General features: G+C 41.7%; 2 protein-coding genes and 2 long non-coding RNA genes across 8 annotated transcripts; 3 read left to right on the top strand and 1 right to left on the bottom strand.

The window, feature by feature from the left end:
* The first annotated feature begins 10 nt into the window (after positions 1 to 10).
* Positions 11 to 979, top strand: LOC6494761. Its single transcript, XM_001959687.4, has 3 exons — positions 11 to 145; positions 200 to 598; positions 656 to 979. The coding sequence occupies exons 1-3, from the start codon at positions 106 to 108 to the stop codon at positions 745 to 747; spliced, it is 531 nt and encodes a 176-aa protein (XP_001959723.2). The 5' UTR covers positions 11 to 105; the 3' UTR covers positions 748 to 979.
* LOC6495859 (E3 ubiquitin-protein ligase MYLIP) lies at positions 967 to 22,235 on the bottom strand. The gene is made up of 4 exons (XM_001959686.4): positions 21,477 to 22,235; positions 3,008 to 3,963; positions 2,320 to 2,949; positions 967 to 2,258 (listed from the first exon to the last, which is right to left on the bottom strand). The coding sequence occupies exons 1-4, from the start codon at positions 21,561 to 21,563 to the stop codon at positions 1,994 to 1,996; spliced, it is 1,938 nt and encodes a 645-aa protein (XP_001959722.3). The 5' UTR covers positions 21,564 to 22,235; the 3' UTR covers positions 967 to 1,993.
* Positions 5,416 to 8,403, top strand: LOC116654691. 5 transcript variants are annotated; one of them, XR_006507186.1, is made up of 3 exons: positions 5,416 to 5,584; positions 5,695 to 6,124; positions 7,300 to 8,403. It is a non-coding gene; the product is annotated as an uncharacterized LOC116654691 (long non-coding RNA). The 5 variants fall into 5 exon arrangements; XR_006507182.1 differs by lacking the exon at positions 7,300 to 8,403 and adding an exon at positions 6,324 to 6,595; XR_006507184.1 differs by lacking the exon at positions 7,300 to 8,403 and adding an exon at positions 6,324 to 6,595 and having other exon boundaries at positions 5,682 to 6,124.
* On the top strand, positions 17,598 to 27,320 carry LOC123257189. Its single transcript, XR_006507187.1, has 2 exons — positions 17,598 to 17,726; positions 26,725 to 27,320. It is a non-coding gene; the product is annotated as an uncharacterized LOC123257189 (long non-coding RNA).
* Positions 27,321 to 27,928: the final 608 nt, after the last annotated feature.

The following is a 27,928-nucleotide window of genomic DNA, read 5'->3' as shown; positions in this document are numbered from 1 at the left end:
TTGAAACCTAAGTTTCGTATAGTTTTTGAAGATTAAGGAGCCTTGGGCTTTCCACTTCAAAATAATAGTACGTGCACAAATATAACAAACGAACACGGTGGGAAAATGAAGTCGATTCTAATATTGGCTCTACCAATTCTGTTAGGTAAGTGCCAGTCCGGTAAATAGGTTTAATTGAATAATACTATACCCTTTTTAGGATTGGCGGGTGCTGATGAAACGGAAAATGGTCCTCAAGCCCCTTTAGTTCAGACTCTGTCGCCGGAGACGACAACCCAGTCGGAATACATCATGTTTGTGAAGCCAGCGAAGAAAAATCATACTGCCATTGGTGTGAAGAATTTGGCCGATTCCTTGTCCAGTGCCGCCGATCCACTGTCCTGGCAACTGAGCCATCTGCCGCGCCAACTGAAGCTCACCTTCATCCGCTTCAAGCGCGACGTGGAGGCCAGTTGGTCGCACGGCAGGATCCAGCCCAGAATCTGGCCACCGTTCTACGAGGTCAGAGACGAGTCTCTTATAAACTTTTCAAAGAATGGAACAGCTCCTCCAAAGCCCGGCTACTTCAAGCTGATGTTTGTGATTATCCATCATCTATGTAGGTGGACTGGCATTTCAGCCTAGACGATCTACTAATCTAATACTCTCCCTTCAGGGAAGGACTCCTCAAAATACAAACTCGGCCAACTGATGAAAGGAAATTTCGATGGGGGTAATGATGATCGCAAAGGAGTGGAACGGGGATGATATATTTCTGAGAAAGCAGTTTCGTTTATTTGAAATTCAATTTTAAACCAAGACAGGAAGAAACTGGAGCGCCAAAATCAAAATTTAGAAAATAATTTAGAATTAAGAATTTAGAAGAGAATCCAGAGTAGAGTTTTCAAAATCAAAATAGAAAGTTAAGAAAACCATTCGAAAACAAGAGAGCTGGCATATTCCAAAGAAAATAAAAAACAGATAAGGTACATTTATAATATTTTCATTGGTTTTTTTTTTTTTTTTTTTCATTTTATATATGTATATATATAAGTATATATAGTATAACATTGTTAACATTTATTATTGACTACGTAATATCTGCTGCAGAGATACTTTTCGTGTTTCGTTTTTCGTGTTTTTGTTTCTGTTTCCATTTCCGTTTCCGGTTTTGTTTCAGTTTGTTTTTGTTTTGTTATATTTTTTTTTTGCAGGTACTTAGTACTACTTTGCTCCTTGGGTTTGCGATTATTGTACGCTTGTCCTATATACACATATATATATATGAGAATTGGGAGGATTTGGGGGGTTAATGGGGGCATTAGAGTTACGACGGAATACTAAAGAGTTTTCTTTTGTTAGGCGTTAATAAATACATCTCGCGTTTAGTTGGTAATAAAATTTCTAACATTTAGTAAGTAGCTATGTTGTACATTCAAGGGCTATATCGTATAAGGTATCTCTGATCTATACCGATCGTAAATATATATATATCTATATAATTATATAGTGTTTGTATATGAATATGAAACAATCTGCAGTTATAGATTCTAGGCATAGGCTATGCAGTGAAGTCTTAGACAAGTTTAAATAGCACTTTCTCGAAGTCGGTACATCTATAAATATTATCTCAATCATACTATAATATATTTATCGTGTATATCGTTTAGATTCTAGTTTTAGATTTTAGTTTTTAGTTTTTAGTTTTTAGTTTAAGATTTACATCTAGAGTTATACAGTTAGAGTTTCAGTTTCTTATATCCGTAAAATACTTGGGTAAAGATAGAGCTAAGATTGTTAACAGACATTGTTTGACTTTTTACTTTGCCTCTAAACCCATTCCAGTGGCAAGTGGCAAGTTGCACGTTGCACGTTGCACGTTGCACGGGGCAGGATTGTTCCCTTTTTTTTTTTTAGGTTGTGGTCATAGAATATCAGTGGATCAATATGGTTCTCAGACAATCGGCACGCACACCCATTCCATCAGCCGGAACAGCAGCGAGCACAACCAATTCTAGGCAGCCGTCGTCACCTTCGGCTGTCCCCCAGGACCAACAGCAGATCCTCCTTCTGCCACTCCCACTCCCGCTTCAGAGCCACCACCACCCATACTGGTGGTCATTTCTAGCTCCTCCATGTCTGGCTCCTCGATCTGGCTGTTGCAACTGCTGGTGCTGATGGCGACACCGCTGCCGGACTGGCTGGTGCGCAGCTCCGGTGGCAGATAGATTTTGACCACGCTGGTAATCTTGACCCGACAGTTGGGGCAGTTGCTGCATCTGTAATGGGGATTCAGGATTAGTGATCTGATGGTCTTAGAAGGGGTATCTTCGAACTCACCTCGCAGCACACTGGGCACAGGCAATTACGTGACAGCACGGATTGAACACTGTGTTGATGGCGCGGTCCATGCAGATCTTGCACTGCATAGCCTCGGATATCCGCGTGTCCACGCAGCGCTCAATCGCCGCCTCACGCGCCTCCTTCTCGCGTATGGCCAAATCTATCTTGCCGGCCATGGAGCCGCAGGCACCAGCACTGCTACCAGCTGCTCCCAGCGGATCAATAGCAGCGGCGCCGCCATCCACAGCACCCGAGCTAAAGCCCTCAGCTCCCTCGGCAGCCAGATCTCCGCCCCGTTCGTGCAGCGTCCTCCTGGCCTGGTCATGAACCTCCCGACACGTATGCTGGATATCGAAGACATAGCGCTTGCCCAGCTCCGTGTTCTCCATGAACATGGAGGCGATAGTGCCCTTGAGATCCCGGGTAAACTGATTGGTGACCACGCCCCGGACCTTGTCGCACACGTAGAAGGCGTGGCGCTCCGTAATCGAGCGATAGAGACCCGCGGCAATGGGCTGCTTGGGCAGCTTGATCTCCAGCTCCTTGCGATCGTTGTGGTCGTCCACGTACTCCAGCTTGAAGGTGCGTCGGAGCGACTTGGCAGCAGCAATAGCGCCGAAGGGGATGCTACAAAAAGTAATCCTGATTAGCTGGAGGTTTCAGGGATAAGTGGCTTGGGACTCACCTTTGTTTCTCACCCCCGCGGCTGACGGTGATGCCATGGGCTCCCACTGCAATGTCGCAACGTGTGGCGCTCTCGTTGGTGGTTACTCCGCTGAACAGCTCCTCGCCATAGCCCTCGAGATCCTGAATGGATTGGAGCAGCCAGTACTTGGCCGACTTGGGACTCATCTGCAGCTTGGCCAGTTTGCCGTGCTCGGTGGCTATTTGCCGGAGATAGTCCGCCGGGGGCTCGCCCTCGGAGCTCGGCTGGATCAGGTACTCCTCGTACATGCGCAGTGGATTGGTGGCCAGACGCTCGTCCAACCCGGTTTGGCTGCTGCTGTTGCTGGGGCTGCTGGAGCTGCTGTTCGAGTGGGTTTGCGAGCAGGCGGAGGTGGAGGCGGACGCGGAGGCGGATGGCGAGGGTTGGAGGCTGAAGCTGTGGATCTGGGTGGTGGCCACCGGCAGGGTGCAGGTCTCTATGTGTTCCATGGACTTTTGCTTCGACAATCGCCGCTTCTTGAAGCTCAGGGCGTTCTCCTTCTCCTTCCGCTGCTGCTGTTGCTGTTGCTGCTGCTGCTGCTGCTGCTGGGCCAGTTCCCGTCGCATCCGGATGGGGCACTCGGCCCGCACCGAGGACTCATTGAAGCGCAGTCCATCCGCTTGGCAGAGCAGCGCCGCCAGCTTGGCCGCTCCACTCCAGTCCAGAGCCGAGAGCCGGCCTTCGAGGAGATCACGCCTGGCCTGCATGTAGAACAGATTGCGGACACTCTCCTGGAGGATGAAGTGCACCGGCACCCAGAACTTGACCCGCAAGGCGAGCATCAGCTGGATGCCACTGCCACTGCTGCCGCTGTCGCCGGAGAGCCTATTCCTAAGGTTAATCCACTGACGGGTCTGTGATTCCTTCTGATTGGGCGTCCAGTGTTCCAAGCCGAAGTATTCCATTTCGCAGATGATGTTGAGGGCGCGACAGACCTGAAAGGAGCAAAGAACATAGATTAGTCCTCTGACATGAGATTTTTTTGTAAAATAAGATAATTGTGGAATGCGTAGGGCCCTTATTTCTCGGTTGGCTGGAAGTTCATTGTTTCCAGAGCAACAAATTAAAGTTTAATCTTCACTCGACAACTCGACAACTCGGCATGGGTGACTGTTTTTCAATCTATTCTGGATCAGCGACTTATCAATTCAACTTGACAGAGCCTGTCAGCGACATGCGGCTAAAGCGGCATCAACGCCAAAGCGAAAGCACAACCAGAAGCAGCCGAAGCAGCAGAAGCAGCAGAATCGGGCCAAAAGCATGTCCTGTCGTCTATCTCACAACATTGCCATGACAGCCAGCAACATCCGCAGCAGCAACAACTGCTGCTCCTGGCAAGTGGATAGATTGGGAAATGGCAAAATGGGGGATTGGGAATGCCATTGGATGTGTAAGTGTGGGGGATGTGGATGTGGTTCTCCAGAAATATTTGCTTATGCAACGAGCGTGTCATCATTTCGAATAGAACAAGTTCAAATGTGGGCAGCACCAGCAACAGCATCTCGCCTAGCAACAAGCATGCTTATGTGGTTCATAATGTTCTTCCTGTCTGTCTGGCTGTCGGTTTTGGCTTTAACAAGCCCCATCCCCACTCTCCAAGCCCCAAAGGCAGTTGCATTGGCTGAACGCCGAAATGAAATTTCCGAAAACGTCAAAACACAAAATACAACAGATGAGAGAGGCGAGTAGGACGTAGTCCACCAGGGACTCACCTTTAAATACCGAAACCCTCCTCCTTCCCCATTTCAGCACTTTGCATAATGAGATATATATAGATGGGTATACAGATATAGATATATTTTGTAGCACTTCCGAGTCTGGCTTAGTCCAAGGCAACAAGTTGCTCACGCATCAACGCCTTCGCACTTTATGCTTTTTTTTATTATTTTGTGGCTCTGGCTCTGTTCCCCCACATTTCCAATTAGGCGAAACCGCAAAATGGCATAAAAAACGTTCAGGAAAAACAAGATGAATGACTGGGGAGGACCTGGGAGGTCTTGGGAGGTCTGAGAGGTCTGTGAGCTCCAAGAGGATGTCCTGGAATGGGTGGTGTTTAAATTTATGACTGATATTATTAGCCATTTCAAGGAAATTTGAGACAATTTGTTCTAGTTGGCTTTGTTACTTTATAGCCTTGCTGGCTTTAACAAAGGACACTTTTAACAAAGAACACTTTCCATATATCCTACCCAGGTGTAAGTCAGTTCTCGGAATCAGAGCTCTTTGTTGGACTAATTAAGACGACAGATGTCATCGTCAGTTGCGGTTTGCAGTTGTGGCTCTGAGAGCTTGCTGGGCTGCTGTGGGTGATGGTGCTTGGAAACAGTTTCCAAACTGCTTCTCATTCGAACGCAATTAATTAATCAAGTACGCAGATCGATTTACGTAGGGCGGTGAAGGGGGCGTGGCAGGTTAGTAACGGAGAGGCGGCAATCGAGAATTTGATGTTCATCTTGGCAAGCTGGATGGTTGGATGGCAGCTGGGACGGAAGCTTACGACTTGCGGAAAGTGCCAAATATACACAGTGAGAAAAAAGAAACATCAAAATCAAAAAGGTATATAATTTGTAATAAAAATTATACTCTTTTTAATAACCTACTTCTAAGATTTGAAATACTTTTAATAGCTTTTTAATAAAGTCATAAAATAAAGCATTTCCCCCCAGTGCTCTTGGCATCAAATTCATGGCCTATGGAGGCGGTTGGGGGGTCGCCGTTGACAGCCAGAGAGCGTGTCTAATGAAGCCTCTCGAGAGCTCCGCCAGCGTAACAACTGAAATCCCATACCCATACCCATATCCATACTGCGCTGCGCCATTCGCCTCCAGCGGAATGCTTAACAGAATTTGGGGAATCAAGAGCCAGATGAGGAGGAGATGGTAATGGAAATGGCAATGGATCCGCCGCCAGATGTTGCATAAATCTTTCGCAACTCCCTCAATTATATGGAGCTTTGAAGCAAATCACATTTTGTAATTAAAGAACGCAGTTTGTTTCGAAATGTTATTTTCGAAATGTTTTTTAATCGCTTTAGTGTTAATGAACGAGAAATAAACAAAAAAAACAAGGCAAAAAAAAAAATAACAAGATTTAAAGGTAAGGCTTATATTTAAAATAGAGATAAAGGAAATAAAGATAAGATATTTTAGATAGAAAGATACATCTATCAGATTCTTCTCTTTTAAAAAGAATATTTTATGAAACATTCCAATCAGGCAAAAAATACACTTTCTGAAATATGTATATATTTTTTGAAATTTAGATTCTATATTTTATTTTTGAATCATTTTTTCAGTTTGGGGAGCAAAGAAGCCGCTAAACGTGGCAACAGGCGGAACAGAAGCAACTAACACAAAGGCACACATGAACATTCATTCACCGCAAAAATAACAAAAAAAAAATACAAAATACAATAAAAAAAATAAAAAAAAAACAAAAAATAAATACAGAAAATCGTCGCTGTTGTCGCCGCTGTCAAGTGCAAAGTCCACTTTTGTGGATTTCGCTAAAATTAAATAAAACACAAAAGCGAATCGCTGCTAAATGGCGAACGTGAACTTATTTTTTTTTTTCTTCTCTCAGGCGCTACTACGGCAAATAAGCCGGGAAACTGAGCTCAAGCTTCAGTAAGCAGGCAGCCTGACATAACCGAAAAGTTTCATAATCCCCCCATACAAGTCGCTCCTAATTTTTGGCGGGGTCTGGGGCCTCCCACGACATGCAATATGGCTCCCTCTTTCCCTTTATTCCCTCCCGGCAGATGACAAAAGTACCCTTCTTGATTATACGCCTTAATGCATTTCGTAATATGTATTCCGCGCACTATATAACGACTTATTTGTTGTTATTGCCAGTCATATTTGGGGTTTATTGTGGAGCTCGTAAAATCGCCAAAAGCGAGCAACAAGCGGGTAAAATTCCACCACTCTCTACACGAGACACGTGCTATTATTTCTACTTGACATTTTTGGGGGGCTTGCGGCTTAGAGATGTACCCAAAAATAGGGTTTTTTACTATTTCATACATTTAGTTTAAGATCTTAAGTATATAGGGTGCTTGTAATCACCTGTAATTATTTACTTAAGTCGGGGCCTTATTTTAAATTGTAATAACTTTCACCTACTTTTCAAAAACAGGGCAATAAACCTTCAGAATTTCAGCAGTTATTAAGCTTGACACTACAAGTGACCCCTCAAGTGCTTGTAAACAAAAATTCCCAAGGCTATTAGAATATAAAATTTGTTAATTATTGATTATATTTATTTTTTAGTTGACGTGCTAACCCAATCAACAATTGCACTCTTTTCTCCACCTGCAAGAGCGTCTTTTAAGAGAAAAGAGTGGCCAACAAAGGTAAACAAAGTGGAGTCTCAGAGTACATTGTAATCCCAGATGGTGGAGCAGATGGTGGAGCCGATGAGAGCGGAGAGTGTGAAGAAAAAGAGCTGCTACTCTCTTCTGAGTGCACTGAGACAACATATGTAAACGTGAGAAGACCGAAGAGCTGGGTGGCTGGGGCAGGGCAGGTGGGGCTCGGCGGGGGGTGCTATGACTAGATGGCTGGCTGGCAGCAGAAAAACCCGATTTGGACTTTGGACCCGAGTCTCCGAAATGCCAAATGGACTTTGGACTGGCACTCGCCTAGTGAGTGTTGTTTTGTTGCCGTTGCCGTTGCTGCCTTGCTGCCTTGCTGTTTGCTTCTCTCACCCGTCCGTCTCTGGTTTGCAGTTGTGTTTATTGTGCGAACAAACACCCTACCCTCGCCTCCCCTGGCACCGGTGATCGCAACTGTTTGGCGTTTGCTTATGTAGTTTAATGGCCCCCCCCAGCCGAAAACCGAAATCCAAACTGTAACTGTAACTCAAGCCATGACGTCAGTGGAGATGGATCGTCTTTGTACTTTGAACCCTGGAAGTGTGTTGGGGCGGCCAGGCCACCATCCGATTTGCATCTGCAGCATTGTATTAAGGCCGATTAAATGCCTTTTGAGCGCTCCACGTGTAATAAAAAGAGAGTGAGTGGGATTAACTAGTGAGAGCGATCAGCGATGCTAAGCAGCTTAGTTCTCTTTCGAGAGAGATATAAACAAATAGATAGACGGGAAAGATAAAGAAATACCTACAGAAAGCATTGGCTATAAACGGTTAGAACTCGTTCGTTTTGTATTTATTTTTTTCATTTTTATTTTACTTTTTTTTTTAAATTTTTTTGTATTTATTGCGATGGTTGGCGGCAGCGGGTCATGCGCCCGTCGAGTGATCACCTATCCCCCTCTCAGTCACTCACGATGACAGATGAGTCTGACAGGGAGGGGGTGAGGCGGTTGTGGAGCTGGAGAAGAGTGGGGGACAGCTGCACCTCTTTTTGTGCAAATTACGGTACTGTGAGAAAAAAAACCCAAAGTAACCTTTTGGGATTTTATTTTCTCTTCACTTACTACCTACTTTCCATCACATGATATTCAAAAATTATATTATTGTTAATTAACATGAATCTCTTAAATAAAAAAATAATCTTAAAATTTTCTTTCTGTGTCATTGGGAATGAAAATGCACCGAAACAGGTTCGATGCGGGGAAATTGGCCATAAATTGCACTTAATTACTTATGCACTGAGACAGAGTGGGCCAGAGTGGACCACTACCACGTGCCCGGCATGTGCTCCCCGGCCTTATAAATTGGAACTGCAACTGCTGGAACTGGAAGCCGTCTTTATCGACTCCCCCCGTCTTAAATGTCACCCACTGTAGTGCCATTTACCATAACTGTTTCACGTTCGGTGGCTGGCTTTTTAATTGCTGACGTGAGAACCTCTCTGTCTCTGTCTCTGTCTCTGTCTCTGTCTCTGTCCAACTAGGAGAAATGGTGAAAATGAAAATACAATAGCCCCCATGTATCCAAGTGATATACATATGAAAAGCGAGTGCAAGTGCAAATTAATTGGAAAATGTCTGGACCATCTGGCTGATGCAATTAGCCAAAGGTGAGAGATCGGAATGTCAAGGTGCTACGGGTTGCAAGCTAATGATGCAATGCGATGATGATTCAGTTGAAAGTTGGGCCAAAAAATTGAAGCTCTATTTTTTCCTTAATTCCACTACCACCTGCCAAGTGGCACCTTATCAGCTGCAGTTGGAAATTTGCATTCCCAACTATCAACAAGTAGTGCTAACCTTAAGCAACGACCTTCAGCCCGTCCAAGTCCAACAATTGCATTGAATTTCACTTTCAAGTTAAACCCCCCAACCCCCCACAGTTGCTAATCAAAATTATTAATATTTTTATGATTTTTTGATTTAGTTAGAATTTAGTTAGAGCGATTAGAGTAGGAACTAGCGTACAAAGTGCACTTCTTTGATATTAGAACGTGAGCACGTGTCTCTCTTTCTCCTTCTCTTTAAAAAGGGGGGCGTGAGTGTGTGTGTGTGTGCTAGAAACCAAAAGCTAAAAACAAGAAACAACAAAAATACTTTTTTCACAATTCCAAAGTGCAAATAAAAATGCACTAAGAACAGAACAAAATAGCCATTTCATAAGTGCAATTAAAGGCTGATTAATGGGGAAATAGCCGGTCTAGAGTGTCCTTGCTAGAAAACCTATAATTACCAGAGCTATGGTAATATAATATTTTTATTTCAAGGCCCCGGGTTGGAATTACTTTCAGTGCAGTGTGTCCTTGAAGTGATCAGAAGCCCCCTGGCCCCACCCCCACCCTGTAAAGTGAAAGCCCATTTGGAAGAAAGGGCCAAGTTTATGGAGCTCATGGTCATAAAACTCTTCTTATTTTTTATTTTTGTTTTTTTGTTTTTGTTTTTTGGGCAATTATATGGGTGTCTCCAATTCGCAGAATGATCCATCTTCGTGCATTTTTTATGAAAATGATGTTTGTTGGCTTGGACCGGCTTGGTACCGCCACTGCATCAGCTCTTAAACAAAAATCATACATAACATACATACTAACTAAGGCAGGCGGACTAAATTAAAAATCAGGGCACCCAAATGAAAATATACGAGTCCTGTGCATATTTATTCCAAGCTATAATGTGTGTGTGTGGAAGCAAGAATGTCCTGGCTGTTGCCATAATTTTTCTCGGTTTCTGAGTTTCTGTGTGTTATGTGTATTTTTTCGCATTTTTTTTCCGCTTTTTTTCTTTTTCGAGTTTGCGACGCTGTTGTTTTGGTTTCGTTAAGTATGCGTCATTTTCAGTGGCTGCCACTTTTTGCGTGCGTTGCGCGAAAATGCGGAAAAGCCGCAAGGGAGTGGGCCTGGGCTTGGGTCTGGGCCGTTCCGGGTACTCTATACACACGACCCTTGATCCCTTCATCCTTCCTGCCTTCCTGCCTTCTTGGTGTTTTATTTTTTCCTCCCCTTAGGAGTTGACTGCAGTCCTTTACAACAACAACAGCAGGCCAACAAGCCAACAGTCCAACAAGCCAAATAACCATGGAAATGCATTACATTGTTGGTGGATGCCAGGATGAGAGGGCCAACTCCCGACCCTAATTAGCATGGCACATTCCCAATTGCCGGAACGTGATGCCAGATTATGGCAGCAAGAGTTTGGTGGCAAGAACTCTCAACTACACAAAATATTATGGCACTAAATATTAGGTTTAACTTTTAATTCCATACCCATTTAGGTAATGCAGTTGCCAAAGCCAAGCTCCCAAGAAACTTGGCTCTACTATTTACCCAAAAAACACATTCATGAGATTTCCATATCACTCTCAAGCCCCAGAAGTTGATAAATTGCATTTGGCCTAAATGAAATGTCTCAAAACGAGGCAGCAACTTTTTTTCCCAACCAACAATGAGGAAAACTTTTTGAAGGAAAAAATAAAAGAATGTCAAGAGCACATACAAGAGCCAGAAATGGAAATGTTGCGGAATGTGTGGATGACGATGGGTTCGCTCAAGAGGATGCACTTTTCTTACCAAAAATGGAGGATTTTGTGTCATGTGGTTGGGATGCACCACCACCACCACCACTACCAACCACTACCATGTACTAACATCCGCCAAGAAGTGAATCACGGAGGTCAGGGTCTGTGTCCTTCTTGGACAATTGTCGATGTTTAAAATTCCGAGCCAAGTAGAGAGAAAAAAAAAATAATAAAAAGAAATATCTTCCGCCTGGAGGATTTCGGGCGAAGGAAAAGGATGCATAATAAGGCAACATTATGCGGCAGTAGGGATGGAGGCACAGGATGGCACAGTTCCAAAATATAATAACAAAGATATCAGCAAATCGGTTTTTCGCCATTCCGGCCCCAGTCCTGGTAAAGTTTGTACAAGCCGAGGAAGCACTTGTCCGCTTCTGGTGGTGCAGCTGCTTTGATGATTTATCCACCGATTCACCCACTCAACCATCCAACCACCCATCCACCTACCATCGGCCCTGGCTATGAACTTGTTTACCCATAAATCCAAAGGCAGGCTTACAAGTTTACCTCGCTTCTGGCCGCTCTCCAATGTATTTCAATTAAGTTATCAAATACACAAACACACACATACAGAGGCTTTGCAGGTTTGTATCCTGTATCCTGTCAGTTACCAAAAAAAAAGATGTATATTTTTTATATACCTACATATATAGAGGTATGTGAGTGAGTGGGGCGGGGAAGGCCTGTTGCCAGGTGCCAGGTTGGCTCTTGTCTGCCTTGTATTGATTTTATTTTTGGCCAAAACCCCAGACCCCAGTGCCGAGCTAGCAATTCCATGTTTGCACTTGATAACTACGAGACTGGGCCGGGGGCTGGCGAATTTCGAATGCAAATGGTTCGCTGCCAAAGGATATAATAATATATCATTTTAAAGTTGCTCACTCGAAGGGGCTGTGTAGCTGGTGTAGCCAGTGTCCTGTGTCCTGGCTATGTCGTGCCTAAACTCATTTATTCTAATTGTAAATTGCATTCGTCCTTGAGCCCCTTTCTCGGTTTCAATTCATTTCAGTTCGCTCCGTTGCGAAAATCAAGCGGTATCGGAAATCGCGCGTGACAAGCTTAGCCACCAGGTTCTTAGGGCCGGGCCGACACAAACGCTGACCTCTCTTGCACTTTGAGAAATGGGTTTCTAAAAAAAGACAGCCACCACGACAGAGCCCACATTGCGTATACTTAATATTTTAAGTAACACCGCATACTATGGCGTATACGTAATATTAAGTATACGCCCCATGTACCAATGTTAAAGACATCCACCACGACAGAGCCTACATTGCGTATACTTAATATTTGAAAGAATACCGAATACCATGGCGTATACGTAATATCAAGTATACGCCCCATGCACCCACAATAATCACACTTTCCTCGCAGTGTATCCTTTCTATTCAAATGACTTTAGTCATTGCAGTTAATGATGCCTGGCTTTAGGCCCCACCATACCTCCCACCACTCTAAGCCAAGTTTGGTAGCTTTGATGGACATTTGATGGCCTCCCCACCGCCCTCCGCCCGCGCCCACTTCCCCCATCCCACCATATGCCAAATGGCAATTTTCACTTCGTTAAAATTGTAGAATTTTCTTTTCAAGCAATTTAGTAGCGGAAAATGCTTTTGATGCCGGGGGAGGGGATGGAAAGGGAAAGCAAAGGCTGGCGGATACGGGCCAAGTGGGTGTCGAGAGACGGTGGGTGGGTGGTGGTGCTGCTGCTACCGGACACCCGAGCAGGGCCAGACGCCTGGTCTGGAAATACACTGATTAGAAGCGATTAGGGACCTGATTTGATTACTCCCAAGCACGACGGAGGATTACATAAGATTGCATTTAAAAAGTGTACTAATTTAAGCGGTAATTCACGCTATTAAGTATTCGTGACCCCGGGCCATCATACATTGGCGTTTATGAATATTTCAACATCAAATAACAGCGTCTGGCTGTTCTGGCAAATCAAATGACAACAAATGTAATTAGTAATTAGTTATTTGTAATTGGAGTAGAATAAATAAAAAGCCCATGCCAGGATAACTTTCATTAAATGGCAATTAAATTCATGGCGAATTGTTAAACTCGACTTAATTAATTTTAGTGCCAAAGACAATGTTGCTTTAAGAGGCTCAATTAAAACGGCATTATCCTGACGCTGATTGTGGTTTGTAGGAGGGGTTGGGTTGGGTTGGGTCTCGAAAAACAAAAGCCTCGAACAATGCAAACAGGACACGCCGCAGGACATTGTATGTACATCTTTGGAGGCAGTAAGTAATAATAAAAATAAAAGTAAAAGCATTTAATTAAGACTGCCGAAGGGCGAACTGAAACTATAAAGCCTATGGACTGCTTATGGGCTCTGAAAAGCCCTTCTCTTTCCCGGAAAATAAATTGCAATTTAATTTTGATTCGGAATTTAAATTGAAATCCCAATGCCAGAGTGAATTATATCTTGATCCGGTAGTTGATCGGATTTGTTTTTCGTTGTTTTTGCTTCTGTTTCTGGCTCCCCCATCATGGTTTTTATGGACTTTTATTGGCCCTCTTTTTGTCGTAGAAGGACTAGTGCCTCTGACTAGCGGGAGAAAGGCCAAAGAAAATAATAGTGAAAGCCACACAGGACCCCCGGTTCGGGGCAATAAAAGTAAAGCAGGAAAAAAAAGGATATATACAATATATATAATATAAGTAAAGAAAAGGGCGAAACAAAAGCCTTGCCATTAGAGACACATCAAAATGGCACTCAGCATGGCGCCAGGGGGTGGCGGCTGGGGCTTGGCTTGGTCCTGTGAGGTCCTACCGAGAGGTGTAAATGGGGGGAGGGGGTCGCCCCGACTGTGCTTGTCGGCTTTTATAGAAAACTATATTCGAATACAATGGCAGAGAATTCAATGCATTCCCCAGGTTCTGCTGCGGTTTGTTTTGCGGCCATTTTTATTTTATTTTTTTTCGGGCTTGCATTTTCACGCAATTTATTGTTCTTTCTCTTCTTCCCTTGCTTTCTCTTCCCTTACTTACTTCCTTCTTTTTTTTTTTTTATTGTTTAATATTGTTCTTAGCCGTGTATGTTTGTGTTGTAAGCATTATTTTCCAGGTGGCAGTGGAGCTGAGGGCCATATTTCCGCTTGGTTGTTGTGCATTCGGGTTTCTATGGTTTTGGTCTCGCCCTCTATCCCCCTGGCTCTTGGCGCCTTTTTCTTGCCAACAGGCTTTGGGCACAAAAGCAGTTCAAGGATAATATGCAAAAACCATGGAAACAATAGATAGCACTAGACTAGAGACCCCCACCCCCACCCCCACCCACTAAAAGGTCAAATGGAGGCGCCTGTTTAGCAAATGACATTATCATTTGCCTTCAACATTGATTTTTGTACAAAATTTCGTCATTGTGATGTGCAGGCACGATTTCTGCATCATCATAAAAGTGCTGAGTGGGCACTGGAAGAAAAAATGTGGTTGGTTCTGTTGGTTTCATTTCCAGAACGAAGAAAATCTGAAGAGAGAAACAGTCCCTGACACTGCAAGCGGTAATTGCATTAAGTGTCGGCTTAAAAGCAGTCTCCCAACCACTCTGTTCGCGTCATCCACTGCCAGGCAGCCATGTCATTGTCGGTGGATTAGCGAACCATCCACCCACTCCTGCCACCACACATCCACTCACTGGCACGAAGAACTGCTGCCAATTAGCCAGAGAATGGCCAAGACACTCTGCAACATATAGACTCAATATGCTTGGCTTTAACCATTTAATCGATATGTGTTTTTGGCCAAAAGAGGAGCGAATCAAGTTGCACGTGACGCGAGCTGACTTCATTCGTTTTGACTGTTTTCCCCACTACCAGTTACTCCCACACTCCCATACAGTCTTGCCTGGAAATTGTAAACATGGCTATTTCGAACAATGGAGTTATTTGAGGGAATTGCTATTCCAATTACTTCCCAAAAACTAACAAAATAAAAGTTATCCCTACTACGCTCCAACTTTTTATTATTTCACTTTCAAAGTTGAAACTTTTCTTTCTCAAAACTTTTTTAACCTTCTGGTTTATGAATAGAAATTGTTTAAAAAAAAAAGAATAATATTTTTAATTATTGAAAAGTTTAATCTGCAAAAGAGTATGATTTATGGAATAGAGACTGTAGTTCAACTTTTTTCTTTCCTATTTTTTTTTTTAAAACTTGTTTAGTCCTTTGGAGCTTGGCACGCGAATATAATTTCCTTTTGATTGGGTGCGCCTCGGCTCGACTTTACTAGCTGGGAGCGATTTTCCAGATAGATTTGCGGGCGCATTGCCAGCACACGGTGTAAACATAAATTGCGCTGGCAAGGACACGCAATACACACACACACATGTACAAATACAAACAGAAGAAGTGGGAGTAGGGAGTGTAGGGAGTGTAGGGAACAGAGCGAGGACACAGACAGGATGGCGCACACGCACCACGAAGCCTTCTTCGTGTGACCCTCACAGCTCCAAACTCCAGGCCTTGTGGGTACAGTGTAACCACATACATGATGGCTCGCCAGGGTTGTCGATCTAAAGGGGAAGGAAGGAGAGGGAAAAAAGAGTCCTTTTTGCCTTAAACTTTGACTTTCTGTACCGGAAGAAGAACCAAGGCTGTGAGCTTTTTTCTTGTTATTTTTATCAAACTTGAGCTTAAAATAAATCTATTATAATAATTGCTTCTAAAAATAATCATTATTCAACTAATAACTATTAAATTACTCCAAATATCGACTAAAATTCAGGCCAGAATGTTTCTTAAAGGCTTGTGGCAACTCTGGCAGGTGGCGTGTGGGCTGCCGCAGGTTGCAGCCTGACTCCTGCCTGCCTCCTGTGTCGCCTGCAGTGCGTTTTGCATTTTCCGGACAAGCACAAATGTCCAGCGAACATGATAAACGCCCCGGCTGCACCCGGAGCGACATAAAAGTGATGGCGCTATTTCGGAAGCAAAATGCAGTGCGGGTTTTTGGGTTTCGGGTTCTCTGTTTTGGGGGTTTGTTTATGCGTTTTTGGCCAACAGAGAACCGACAGCCAGTTGCAATTAATTTCGAAATTGGCAAACGATATTGGGGGCCAGTCCACGTCCACATCCTCACCAGCCAGAGATAGCCAGCCAACTCGGATGTAATTGTTTGGAAAATTAATTTTTGCTTTTACCAATTTACTCGAGTTGTTGGCCCAAAACAATGGACCAACAATAGGCCAATTGATTAGCATAGATATGGCATAAATAAAATAAATATTTTATTCCTTGGAGATTGCCAGTTTCGGGTCAAGTGCAGGCCGTAAATTTATTGACAATCGGAATCTATATAGTAGAATATATATATTTTATGTCAATGCATTCAACTATTGCTGCAATCAGTGCGAATGCGAATGCAAATTCAAATGTTTTGGCAATGTTTTTGTTTTTCATTTCGAGTCTCCTCCCCACGACGACCTCCTCGGGGATGAGTCAGGGGCGTAGGAGCGCCATTTGAGTTCGTTTCTGGGTTCCAGGGCTGAACTAATTAAGCTATTAAACCATATCAGCAATGAATATGCAAATAAACTTTAAATACAATACTTTTTCTTTCCTGAAAAAAAGTGAAACAATGGTTGGGAAATAATAGATTATACAAGTTATATATTATTTGTATTGTATGGTCGTCGCGGGATTTTACAAATTTATGACAATTTTGTTGACGGAAAATCGGGATACACTTCCAACAGATAAAAGACATTTATTTCTCACACGATTAAAGCGTAAAAAATACTATTTATGATCTGAGATACCTAGGGATATGGAATACTTTAAAGTATTCTCATTTCTCGCTTGAAAAGGTTAAATTCTAGTTAAAAATAAATTGGTTTGTTAAATTCCTAGCGATTAAATAAAGAAACTTAATTATAATCTTTTTAGTTGCCCAATTTGTGAGCTCTATTGCGTTGTATCTGGTGGATGCGACAAACAAAGAGATTAATTGGCGCAGAGCGCCACTCAGATTCTCTTTTTTTCTTCACATTTTTTATTTTCGCCGGTTGAGGTGCAAAAAGTATCTGAACGACTGGCTAGGGAGGGGACTCGCCTTAAATAAATTTGTATTTATCTTGGGTTGTTTGTTTAAATTGTTAATAACTGGACGACTGTCGACTGCAAAAAACCAGGAGAACCAGAGCGAAAAGCAACGAAAAGAAATAATATATCCGATTTACATACCGATATACACACTATACCATATATATATGGCGAAAAAAAAAAAATGAAACTTGACAAAAATACGAAAATAGGTAAAATATCTCGTTTTGCGTTTTACATTTTTTTTGTTGTTTGTATGGGCTTGGCTAAAAGAACCAAGACAAGCTAAAAGCGGAGAGAAACACAAACACTTGAAGCTCAGGCGCAGCCAACTCTGTCACATTCAGATGCAGATACACAGATACACAGATACATAGATACTTGTGCTTATAAGTTATTCTTTTTTGGAAAAGAGCTCCAGCCCGAGCACGTGTGTGGTAGCAAGAAGACGGAGAAGAAAAAACTTCCTGCTGTTTAGGCCAAAAGCCACATTTAGGCCAAGGCTATGAGGACCATAAAACAGGGCGTATGCTTAATATTAATCACAAAACTTTACGCTAAACAAATAAACAAACAAGCCGAGTGTGTGTTTGCCGCCAAGTTGGGGGTATTTCAATATCAATATAACATCTGTTGATGGCAAAAAAAAATGAAAATAAATTATACAACAAAAAAATGCTAAGAAATTGCGTTTTAAGAATAAGAGGTAAGAAAACGAAATTATTTATGCTTATTTATCATTTACGCTTTGATTGCTCTGATATCATGGCTTCTCTGAGTTCTACGCCTCAGTTTTCAACCTCCAACTGCCCCAGCCCCTGCCCCTGTCTTCCCACCTGTATCTACCTCATTTTTTTCCAGTCTGTCCCCCTTTTGTTTTTTTTTTAGCTGTTAGCTGTTGACATCGCTTATTAATATAAGAAATTTTCGAAGAGCTTATCGGCAAAAGGCGATAAAAAACGGAGAAGGAGAAGGGAAAAATAAAGAAAATCGAAAAGAATCATAAATATGATAAGTGTTTTGTAAAGTTTGTTGAACAGAAAATATTTTATATTTTAGATAGCCTATCTATACTAGAGTCTATAGGTATGGTTGTGTATTATGAGCTAATTATATGGGGGGATAGTATATGTATCTGTGAGATACCAAAAATATACACCCAGACATCTGGAAGAAGAGCGCTTGCTATTCAGATTACGGCGCCTGAATTGGCCTTTTGTCGTGACACGAGAGACAAGCAAATTGGCCAGCGGCTGCTGCACTTGACCCTCCTGCCACCCGCTGTCTCTGGCCTTGTTGCCACTTGAGCTGCCTCATCAAATCTTGCCTGGAAACTTGCCCGGCTGCCATCTTTCAATTGTTGCAAGTTGCACGCAGCCCTCCCTCCTTCGTAGTAATCCCATACTTCAAGGGTGTTGAAAGAACTCATCATCCAGCTGGTGTCTAATCCCAGCCTGCTTCCTTACAGCCACGTTCGCAAATATAATTACACTTAGAAAAAAGACTAGCCGACTAGTAGGATCAGATTAGACCCTCTGCCTCAGACTGGAATGATGTCAGAGTGGGTTCTGAATCTTGGAATTCTGGTTGCTTCACTGCGTATTACTGCATTTGGTGGCGAATAGACTGCCGGGTAGACCCTCCATGAGCGGCGATTTCATCATAGACCAGAGGCACTAACAAGACTCGTGATATATCAGGACTCTCCATCGATATCATGGCACTACGAACGTAAATAGTTTTTCCATTTCTGGTATGGACTTTGTCATGTAACAGCAGTCACTCGAGGAGCTGGCAATCGAAACAAGAAAGCAACTCAAATGGCCACTCCAGAGCCCAGAAGTGCCAGCAGCTCTGACGACAAACGGGCCACGAAAATGGCAATTTTAAATGCAATTACAAGTAGCTGGTAATTGCAAGTAACTATTATCGAGCATAAAACTGTTGCACACGTATAGGGCGAACAGTTGGGCTCAGTAGAGCTTACTAGAAAGAAAGTGGTCCTTAACCGCTTCTGACATGAGTTTTCGACAGTTTTCGAGCCGAAAAAACGAAATGGAAACTGAGTCATATAGCTTGGCATGCCAACAAGTTTATATATTTCTTGTTGAATCCGAGAATCGAGGTAACAAAAATGTAATCCCATTTTGACATGCAAACTCGAATGACGTCAGGGGCGATGAAAACTTTTTTAGATCCTGGGCCTGCCAACCAAAAAACTTTTCTTTCGCCAAGTCCGAGTTTCCGAGCCAGCTTTGTAATTAAAATGTGCAAGTGCTGTGCCGTCCTGCCCCCCGCCGGTCTGAGTCAGGGCTTTGGGGTTCATTAGCCAGGGCGATAAGGCAGGGCCCCTTGCTTGAAAGTTATGTAAACCCGCTTATCAGCCTAGTTCGTTTACACCCCGACCCGATAATCGCCAGCAATGGGGATTGATGGGGAGGCGAGGAGCTGCAGCCTTAACAGGTGACATTGACACAGCCATGACTAAGTTGGTCTCTGGACAATTAATTAATTATATTTTATTTATAGCCCGGATTTCTCATGGCCATGGTGTTACACACTGAAGAAGACCTCTTATCGCTGCTTACAAGAGGCCAGGCGCGTCATCCTGGTTCCCGATAAGCCCAATATAGGCCAGATTAAGCTGACGCATAGTTTGAAATTAAATCACAGAAGGGAAATGTTAATTCGATTAATCCAAAGTCCGGATAATGGACGGCAAGTGTGCGTCACACATGCCCCCTCCCTGGGGGATCAGAAAATATAAAAAAGCATTCATCTGACAGATTAATGGAGCTGATAGCACTAGGGTCTGGACATTGGACCACAAAGCATTAAAAATATAATGGGGAATGTAAGTGTGTAGCATACGTGATGGAAAACATGTGGGGCCTGATAACCCACAGATTCCGATTTAAAATCAATGTCAAGCTCAAAGGCTAGGCTTCCAGAACTCAACAATCCTATCCAGAACTCTTCAATACCACAAAGTATCTTCTCCAAATCACTGGCAATTAGCAAAAGTAATCGCGCAGTAACTGGAATCAAAACACTTGGTAACCTTTGCAGTGCTGACAGATCTAAGCCCCCTCTATAAACCATTTACGCTCTGGCCTAATTCGACTTGTTGGCACAATATATGATATACACTTCTAGACCAGAGTGCTGGAGATCTTGATAGCGAGCTGGCTCTTCTGATAGGGGAGCTCTGCCAGATAAGATAGCTGCCGAGTTGCAGAAACATAGTCTCTTGTTTTCTTGTTTTCCAAGGCACTGATAACAAAGTTGGCAACGAATTGGGCCTAAATACTATAATGCCAGTGTGTGTGTGTGTGTGTGTGGACAGTTATTTGATAAGTTTCCCAGATTAGATTCCACAGACACTAATGCACGGCGGCAAAGTCTTAATTAGTCCGACCAACAAGCCGAATTGCCGAATTGGCTTTAATCGCTGGGTGGACGGAGGGAGTTACTTGTTGGAGGGCCCAAGTGGACAGAACAGAAATCATAATCATTTATGTACACCCGCTCGTAGTAACAGAAGCAGTCGGGTCGAGTGTTTGCACTAAACGTCTCAAGTGGCACACACTTGGACGTTGAACCCGCCAGTTACTGTCCCCCTACCATATGATTAAACTTCTCTTGGGTTTATTTTATTTTTGTATTTGTTTTCTTTTTTTCGGTTTCTTACTATAGTTCACCTTTTCGCGGGGGGGCCACCTACCCAGCTGGGGAGCCAAGGTAATTCGAAACGAATTAGCACAAAACTAGTAAACAACAAGACAATGGAATCGGACACGGCCCTGGAACTGATAACGGAATGCGAATCTAAAATCGAAGAAAAAAACACACTCATTACTGATAAGCGTGGAAAAATTTCGATTTTCGATGCAAACTCTCACAGGTCCAGCCCCCTTCCGAAGAGGATAGTTGGGGCCTTCTTTAAAAATCATTACCTCCTTAAATAAAACCATCAAAAAACTGTAAAAATAAGAATGAGAATAAGAACCATCAGCCATAAAAAAGTAATAATTTCTTCATATTCTTGTGTACTTATTTATTTCGAATAAATGAAATCAGCAACCGATTTCTGTAGCCCTGAGAGTGAGTTGAGTGTGTAAGTGAAGGCCCCTCTGATGTTATGTAGGATATGAGTGCTACTATGAGGTAATTCCAAGGCGAGATGGATCATTTTGTAACAATTGTGAAGAGCACTACGAGTGACTTTCCCCCTTGAAATCTTCCAACCTTCAGAGAAGGGTTCTTGGCGTAATTCCACGTGCTGTTAAGGATCTTGCTTCTTGACTTTAAAGACAATACTATAAAAGATCGACTAAAAATAGAGTCTTAATAATTCCCCGATCGTCAGCTGTGATAATACAAGTTCTAATGGAAAAACCCCAACCGGCAGTACTAACTGAATAACTCACATTATTCATATCCAAAGTGAACTCACCTTTTCTAGACATTCCTGGCCATTGGCTTTGGGATCCCACTTGACGGCCTGCTGAGTGCCGTTCGGCAAGTTAACAATGCACCACATTTTGTTGCCTTTGTTGCTGTGGTGGCTGGTGGCTGTTGCTTGATTTGTTGTCTAACTGGTACAAGCTCGACTCTCTGCCGAGTCTAAAACAATTGCATTTGGAGTAGAGTGGCTACCAGCTCCAGTCTCTAGTCTCCTGTCTTCAGTTTAAGCTTCCTGCTTCCAAAAATCAAAGCTACAGGTTGCTTTTTTTGATATTTATTCTGATTTGCGCACCAAATCCGATTCGATTCGCGTATTTTGTTCCAGTCTGGGGGGGATTGGGGGCTTTAGACGACTCCTCCTCTCCTTTTTTTTGTTGTTAACTTTGAACGTCGAGCACCGAGTGCCGATTTATAATAAAATTTGCACTTTTGTAATTTTTGTTAAAAACACTTTTCATTTAGCGGCAAACACGCACGTTTTTTGCCGTTTTCTGACTTTGGTTTCTGTTTCAAATTATTAATTTTTGATTGTTTTGCTTATTTAATTGTTTTATTTTATTTATTTTTGATTTCTGGTTAAACCATATAGTTTTGGACTCAAAAGTTTCACAGTCACGAATTATATTCCACTCGAATATCCACACCAAGTGGCTGTTTGTTTCTGCTCTAGATGCTTCACCCAAGAACGCGCATTTGACAATAACAGAGAGCTCGTCGGGCCAGCTGCTTAAATATAGTCATCGGCGAAGAGCAGGAACTGCTCCGGACTCTGGCGAAATGGTACATTACAAGTAATGTGGCTGGTAATCGATTACCCGAGACTCTCTGGGAATCGGCTCCCTCTCACACGGCACACACGAGCAAAACCGACTCATTTTAAGAGCTCATGGTACGAGTTACTCAAATATACATTTTTCTCTTCCACTCTTAATAAAAAAAAATGTTTTTAAAAACAAATTTAAAAAATCATATCGTAAATTGAGGTAGGCAGTGCCTACTAGGCACTCTGAATATTTTTTAATCAAAATCAATTGATTCGAAAGCCATTACTTTATTTGGAGTTATCATAAATCAAAACAAATGGTTATTAAATGGAAGAAACTACTTCATTTAATTGATTATAATTTTCAAGCTGAAAATTGAAGTTTTGAAATTTATTTTAAATTACTTTGACATTTTCTATTTTATTTAAATAAATTATTTTAAATTATTTTTCCTTTATAAACTCAAAAAACAATAAAACTAAGAGTATGTCATTTATTTTTAACATTCCACTCAAAGAGAAGCTGAAAGAGAGAGCCTACCTAGAGGCTCTTACCTGGATTCTCTCTTTATTTTTACCTTTGCGGGGGCGCAGAACCAGCAGCTGGTACGACCTGTTCCATTCACAGCTGTTGCTTTTGTTGTTTTCATTATTATTCTCACTCGGCTTTTGTTATCAGATTCCTTATGCTGGGGGCATTGAAAATGAAATTGAAATGCAGGCGAGTTGAATGCAACGAGCGCATGCGTATGCGGATCGGATCCCTTTTCTTTTCACAGCCTGGCAGCTGGTTTCTGGCTTACTGGTTTCCCCTGTTTCCCTTGTTTATATCTCTTTTTTTTGTTTTGTATTTAAGTATTTTTAAGCGACCTGCACAACACATAGACTGATGGGACATTGCGAAATTTTAGGGTGGACTTGTAAGAATTTCAATGATTGTGTTTTAACCGCGATTATCTGTGCAATGTAGAGGGATAACAAGTAACCTTTTATCCTTATTTAACATAAATCATAAAATATTGTAAGTAAATGACAACATCAATTATACGCCCAGTAAGCTTTGAAGCTTTTAAGAAAAGATTACGCATACGCCGGGTGGACTCCGATTCAATATTCTTAAAATAAAGAAAAAGTAAATATTAATCATTTCAGATCCAGAAAAACCTACAACCTCCATGAAAACTCAATTCCACAATCTTAAAATATAGATAATAAAAATATTAAATAATTTCTGAACAGCAATCTTCATGAATCTTACGCCCTGTAGGCGTTTAAGCTTTTAGAGAAGGATAACCCTTAGCCCTAAAATGCCTTTTAAGAAAATAATAAACATCGATTTTAGTTTGACTTGCATGAGCTGACACACCTTCACTGATATTTACCCTCATTATGTATGATGACACTTTGTAGGTCAGGTGACACAGGTGACACCAGATGGGAATGGGGCGGGCAACCACATCGGGTCACGTTCCCCACAAATCCCCCAATAATAAGGTTGCATGGACTAAAACTGACCTTGGCTACTACTATATAGAGTGGCATGCAGTCGTAATGGGTCTACATCAGGGGTTTCGGTGCAGAAAATCAATATCACTGCAATGGCCATTGGCGAACGGCAATAGACAATGATTGAGCATTCGCAGGGAGGCCGGAACGAAGGGGGACGCTGTTCGACTGTCTGGCCCAACATCGGAATTGCATTTGTACAACTTCTGCCATAAACTATGCAAATCTGGTGCCACTGGGGATATTTCTAATTCGACACATGTGGATAACAAGCTTCCATACAATTAAATTAGTGGCGCAGGCGAATATTTGGGTTTTACTTGAATATTAATAGGGATTTGGCTTAAACGCATCTTTAGTTGCCTGACTCACAGTTTACTTCGGGTAAAACTTACTTCGGGTCTGCTGAATTTAGCAACATTTTATTATCAACCACAGATGGTGACTGGGATCCCAACAGAATTAGGGGTCACATTGGCCGTAAATGCATTTGAACCATTTTTGAAGGGAACCCCCCAGAAGAATCGGATGAATAACAGCAGAGATATTTAGCGAAATGTAGTTGGGGGTCATATTGTGTTCCCCATCATTTTTGAGGGGAACCCTCCACATGAACGCCCCAGACCAACAATAATGCCAAAAATATAGACATCGTTGGGGACCCATCGAAGGGGCAATTTTTACAAAAAATATAATAAATATTTTGTTCTTAGATTTTGATGCAGATTGGTGGAGAATCGGTCTACGAATCGATTAAGGTATTTCGCTCAAGAATCGGATATATATTGGTCAAGATATGGCTATCGCAGTGGGTCAGTTTGTCGCCCCCATGTCTTTTGAACATTTTGAAGGGGATGGCCCAGGAAAATTGAGAAAAAATCGAAAAAATATTTTGTTCCTAGGTTTTGATGCAGATTGACGGAGAATCGATCTACAAATCGATTAAGGTATTCCGCTGAAGAATCGGATATATATTGGCCAAGATATGGCTAACGCAGTAGGTCAAATTGTCGCCCCCATGTCCTTTGCACATTTTGAAGGGGATGGCCCAGGAAAATTGAGAAAAAATCGAAAAAATATTTTGTTCCTAGGTTTTGATGCAGATTGACGGAGCATCGATGTACAAATCGTTTAAGGTATTCCGCTGAAGAATCGGATATATATTGGCCAAGATATGGCTAACGCAGTAGGTCAAATTGTCGCCCCCATCTCTTTTGCACATTTTGAAGGGGATGGCCCAGGAAAATTGAGAAAAAATCGAAAAAATATTTTTTCCCTAGGTTTTGATACAGATTGATAGAGAATCGATCTATAAATCGATTAAGGTATTCCGCTGAAGAATCGGATATATATTGGCCAAGATATGGCTAACGCAGTAGGTCAAATTGTCGCCCCCATCTCTTTTGCACATTTTGAAGGGGATGGCCCAGGAAAATTGAGAAAAAATCGAAAAAATATTTTTTCCCTAGGTTTTGATACAGATTGATAGAGAATCGATCTACAAATCGTTTAAGGTATTCCGCTGAAGAATCGGATATATATTGGCCAAGATATGGCTAACGCAGTAGGTCAAATTGTCGCCCCCATGTCTTTTGCACATTTTGAAGGGGATGGCTCAGGAAATTTGAGAAAAAATCGAAAAAATATTTTGCTCCTAGGTTTTGATGCAGATTGACGGAGCATCGATGTACAAATCGTTTAAGGTATTCCGCTGAAGAATCGGATATATATTGGCCAAGATATGGCTAACGCAGTAGGTCAAATTGTCGCCCCCATCTCTTTTGCACATTTTGAAGGGGATGGCCCAGGAAAATTGAGAAAAAATCGAAAAAATATTTTTTCCCTAGGTTTTGATACAGATTGATAGAGAATCGATCTATAAATCGATTAAGGTATTCCGCTGAAGAATCGGATATATATTGGCCAAGATATGGCTAACGCAGTAGGTCAAATTGTCGCCCCCATGTCTTTTGCACATTTTGAAGGGGATGGCCCAGGAAAATTGAGAAAAAATCGAAAAAATATTTTGTTCCTAGGTTTTGATGCAGATTGACGGAGAATCGATCTACAAATCGTTTAAGGTATTCCGCTGAAGAATCGGATATATATTGGCCAAGATATGGCTAACGCAGTAGGTCAAATTGTCGCCCCCATGTCTTTTGCACATTTTGAAGGGGATGGCTCAGGAAATTTGAGAAAAAATCGAAAAAATATTTTGCTCCTAGGTTTTGATGCAGACTGACGGAGAATCGATCTACAAATCGTTTAAGGTTTTCCGCATAAAAATCTTATGAATAATGCCACAGATATAGACATCGCTGCGGCTATATTGTTATTTAATGCTTTTATAAAAATATACGGTATAGAGTTACGGTAATGAAAAAGTTAGTGAAAAGAAAGAGAATACTTATTTTAAACCGTTTTTTATGACACTATTTTGTATCTTAATTTTAAAAATTTTGAATTGGAAAGTATTGACTTAACTTTTACCTTACAAAGTACATGAAAGCTTTTAGCAGTTTTATTTATTCAAGAACCAACGATATTCAACTCGATCAGCTTTTTAAAAAAGGCATCTTATTTTAATAATTTTTAATAATAATTGTTTATTTTAGATGAAGAAAATCTTCAGATAATATAAAAAAAGTAACGAAATAAATATTAGTTAAATATAAAAGTAACCTTTTATAAAGGAAATACATTTCGTGAACAAAAGTTTAATGTTTGAGGTAAAGTGTTCGAAAGTGATCTTTATTGGGGGACAAATATTTAGATTTTTTAAAATAAGACAGTTTTTTAGAAAATGTAACAAAAGAAAAAGATGACAGGCAAAGTATTTAATCAAGATATTAAAGTCGAGAGACATGGTTTGCGTATTTTATGGCCCTTATACGATCAATTGCCGCCCATAAGCGATAAGACTGGACAAATTAGTGACAATAATCGTTTTATATCCTTTTTCTTTAAGGTAGCACACTCCAGGCTCATGTATTGGAATCATAAAGACCGATCTAGATTGCGTTTATGGACTTTGAATGCGCCAAAAATCATTCGCAGACGGTGTGGGTGGAAAGCACGCCAAGATTTATGGATCCCATCAAGGTGATTACTATATAATTCGGCTGATGACATTACTCATCTAGGACGGAGACAAACAAACAGGCGGCGGTGGGTGACCTCTCCAGATAAGAGAGTCGCTATAGCTCCGCTTTCTGGACATTCCTCATTTATAATCATATTTATAGCCACCGATCGGCAATCTCATCGCATCCATTTGATTTGACACTATAAATACGGACTAGAAGGTTTCCGTATACATCTACATCATACAGGGGGAGGTTTGTCCGGTTCACTTGGCAACAGCAGAATCCATCCATTACCACCCACTATACCATCAAATATCACATCTTGGATGAATGAATTTCGAATAAAAAAAGTGCCAAGTAAGGGACGTAATTTATGTTTTCAGATTCGTGTCGATCTGATTACCGAAATCACTTGTCTGGTGAAATACTATACGTAAAGTAACATGCTTTCCTGGCTGTTCGATTGGACTAATTAATTCAAAAAAAGCAAAGTAAAAAACCAACACGTTTCGTGGCTGATTGCTATAATCTTCGGATCCAAAGTTCATTGTCTGGGCCAAGGAGTCAGTATTGTTTATTATTTGCAGAGTCGCATTAAATGCCACTGCCCTGGATATATGGATTTCCTAAGAAGAGTTTCTTATTTTTTGTTCAAATATTGTTTCAAAATATACGTATTGACTTTATAACAATGTATATTTAAATGGATTCAATAAAATTGCAGATTAATTGATTAGTCTAATCAGCAAAAGCATTGTTTGTTTGCTTAGTATAATTACAAACTAGGTCTTCAAATATAGAAATCATGATGGACTGGGGCTCTAGTATAACAAATGCGAGGGACTTCAAATAAATTGGGTTTCAAGTACCCTTCAAGAAGTCCCCACACTTTTCTTCCGATTTGTTGACATTTCTACACTTACTATACTATCATGTTTAAATGAAAAATCCCCCATATAGCTCCATATCTGATCGAATGTGAATGGAATTATGGGCAGGAACTGATTTGTTTACAATTCATTCATTTACTATCAAGGTGGGATCAAGGTTCCCTCGAAAGGGCGCATTTTATTGCTCGGTCAGTTT

This window comes from Drosophila ananassae, chromosome 3L, assembly GCF_017639315.1.
Source record: "Drosophila ananassae strain 14024-0371.13 chromosome 3L, ASM1763931v2, whole genome shotgun sequence".
In the NCBI taxonomy this organism is placed as follows: domain Eukaryota; kingdom Metazoa; phylum Arthropoda; class Insecta; order Diptera; family Drosophilidae; genus Drosophila; species Drosophila ananassae.
This window is presented reverse-complemented; position numbering and strand designations above follow the sequence as displayed.

Bases quoted from the DNA above. Each gene is read 5' to 3' on its own strand.
- LOC6494761 (XM_001959687.4), top strand. From the start codon at position 106: ATGAAGTCGATTCTAATATTGGCTCTACCAATTCTGTTAG. The intron at 146-199 runs GTAAGTGCCAGT...TACCCTTTTTAG, and splicing joins GGCTCTACCAATTCTGTTAG to GATTGGCGGGTGCTGATGAA. The intron at 599-655 runs GTAGGTGGACTG...CTCTCCCTTCAG, and splicing joins TGTGATTATCCATCATCTAT to GGAAGGACTCCTCAAAATAC.
- LOC6495859 (XM_001959686.4), bottom strand. From the start codon at position 21,563: ATGTGGTGCATTGTTAACTTGCCGAACGGCACTCAGCAGGCCGTCAAG. The intron at 2,950-3,007 runs GTGAGTCCCAAG...TACTTTTTGTAG, and splicing joins CGCGGGGGTGAGAAACAAAG to CATCCCCTTCGGCGCTATTG. The intron at 2,259-2,319 runs GTGAGTTCGAAG...TCCCCATTACAG, and splicing joins TGTGCCCAGTGTGCTGCGAG to ATGCAGCAACTGCCCCAACT.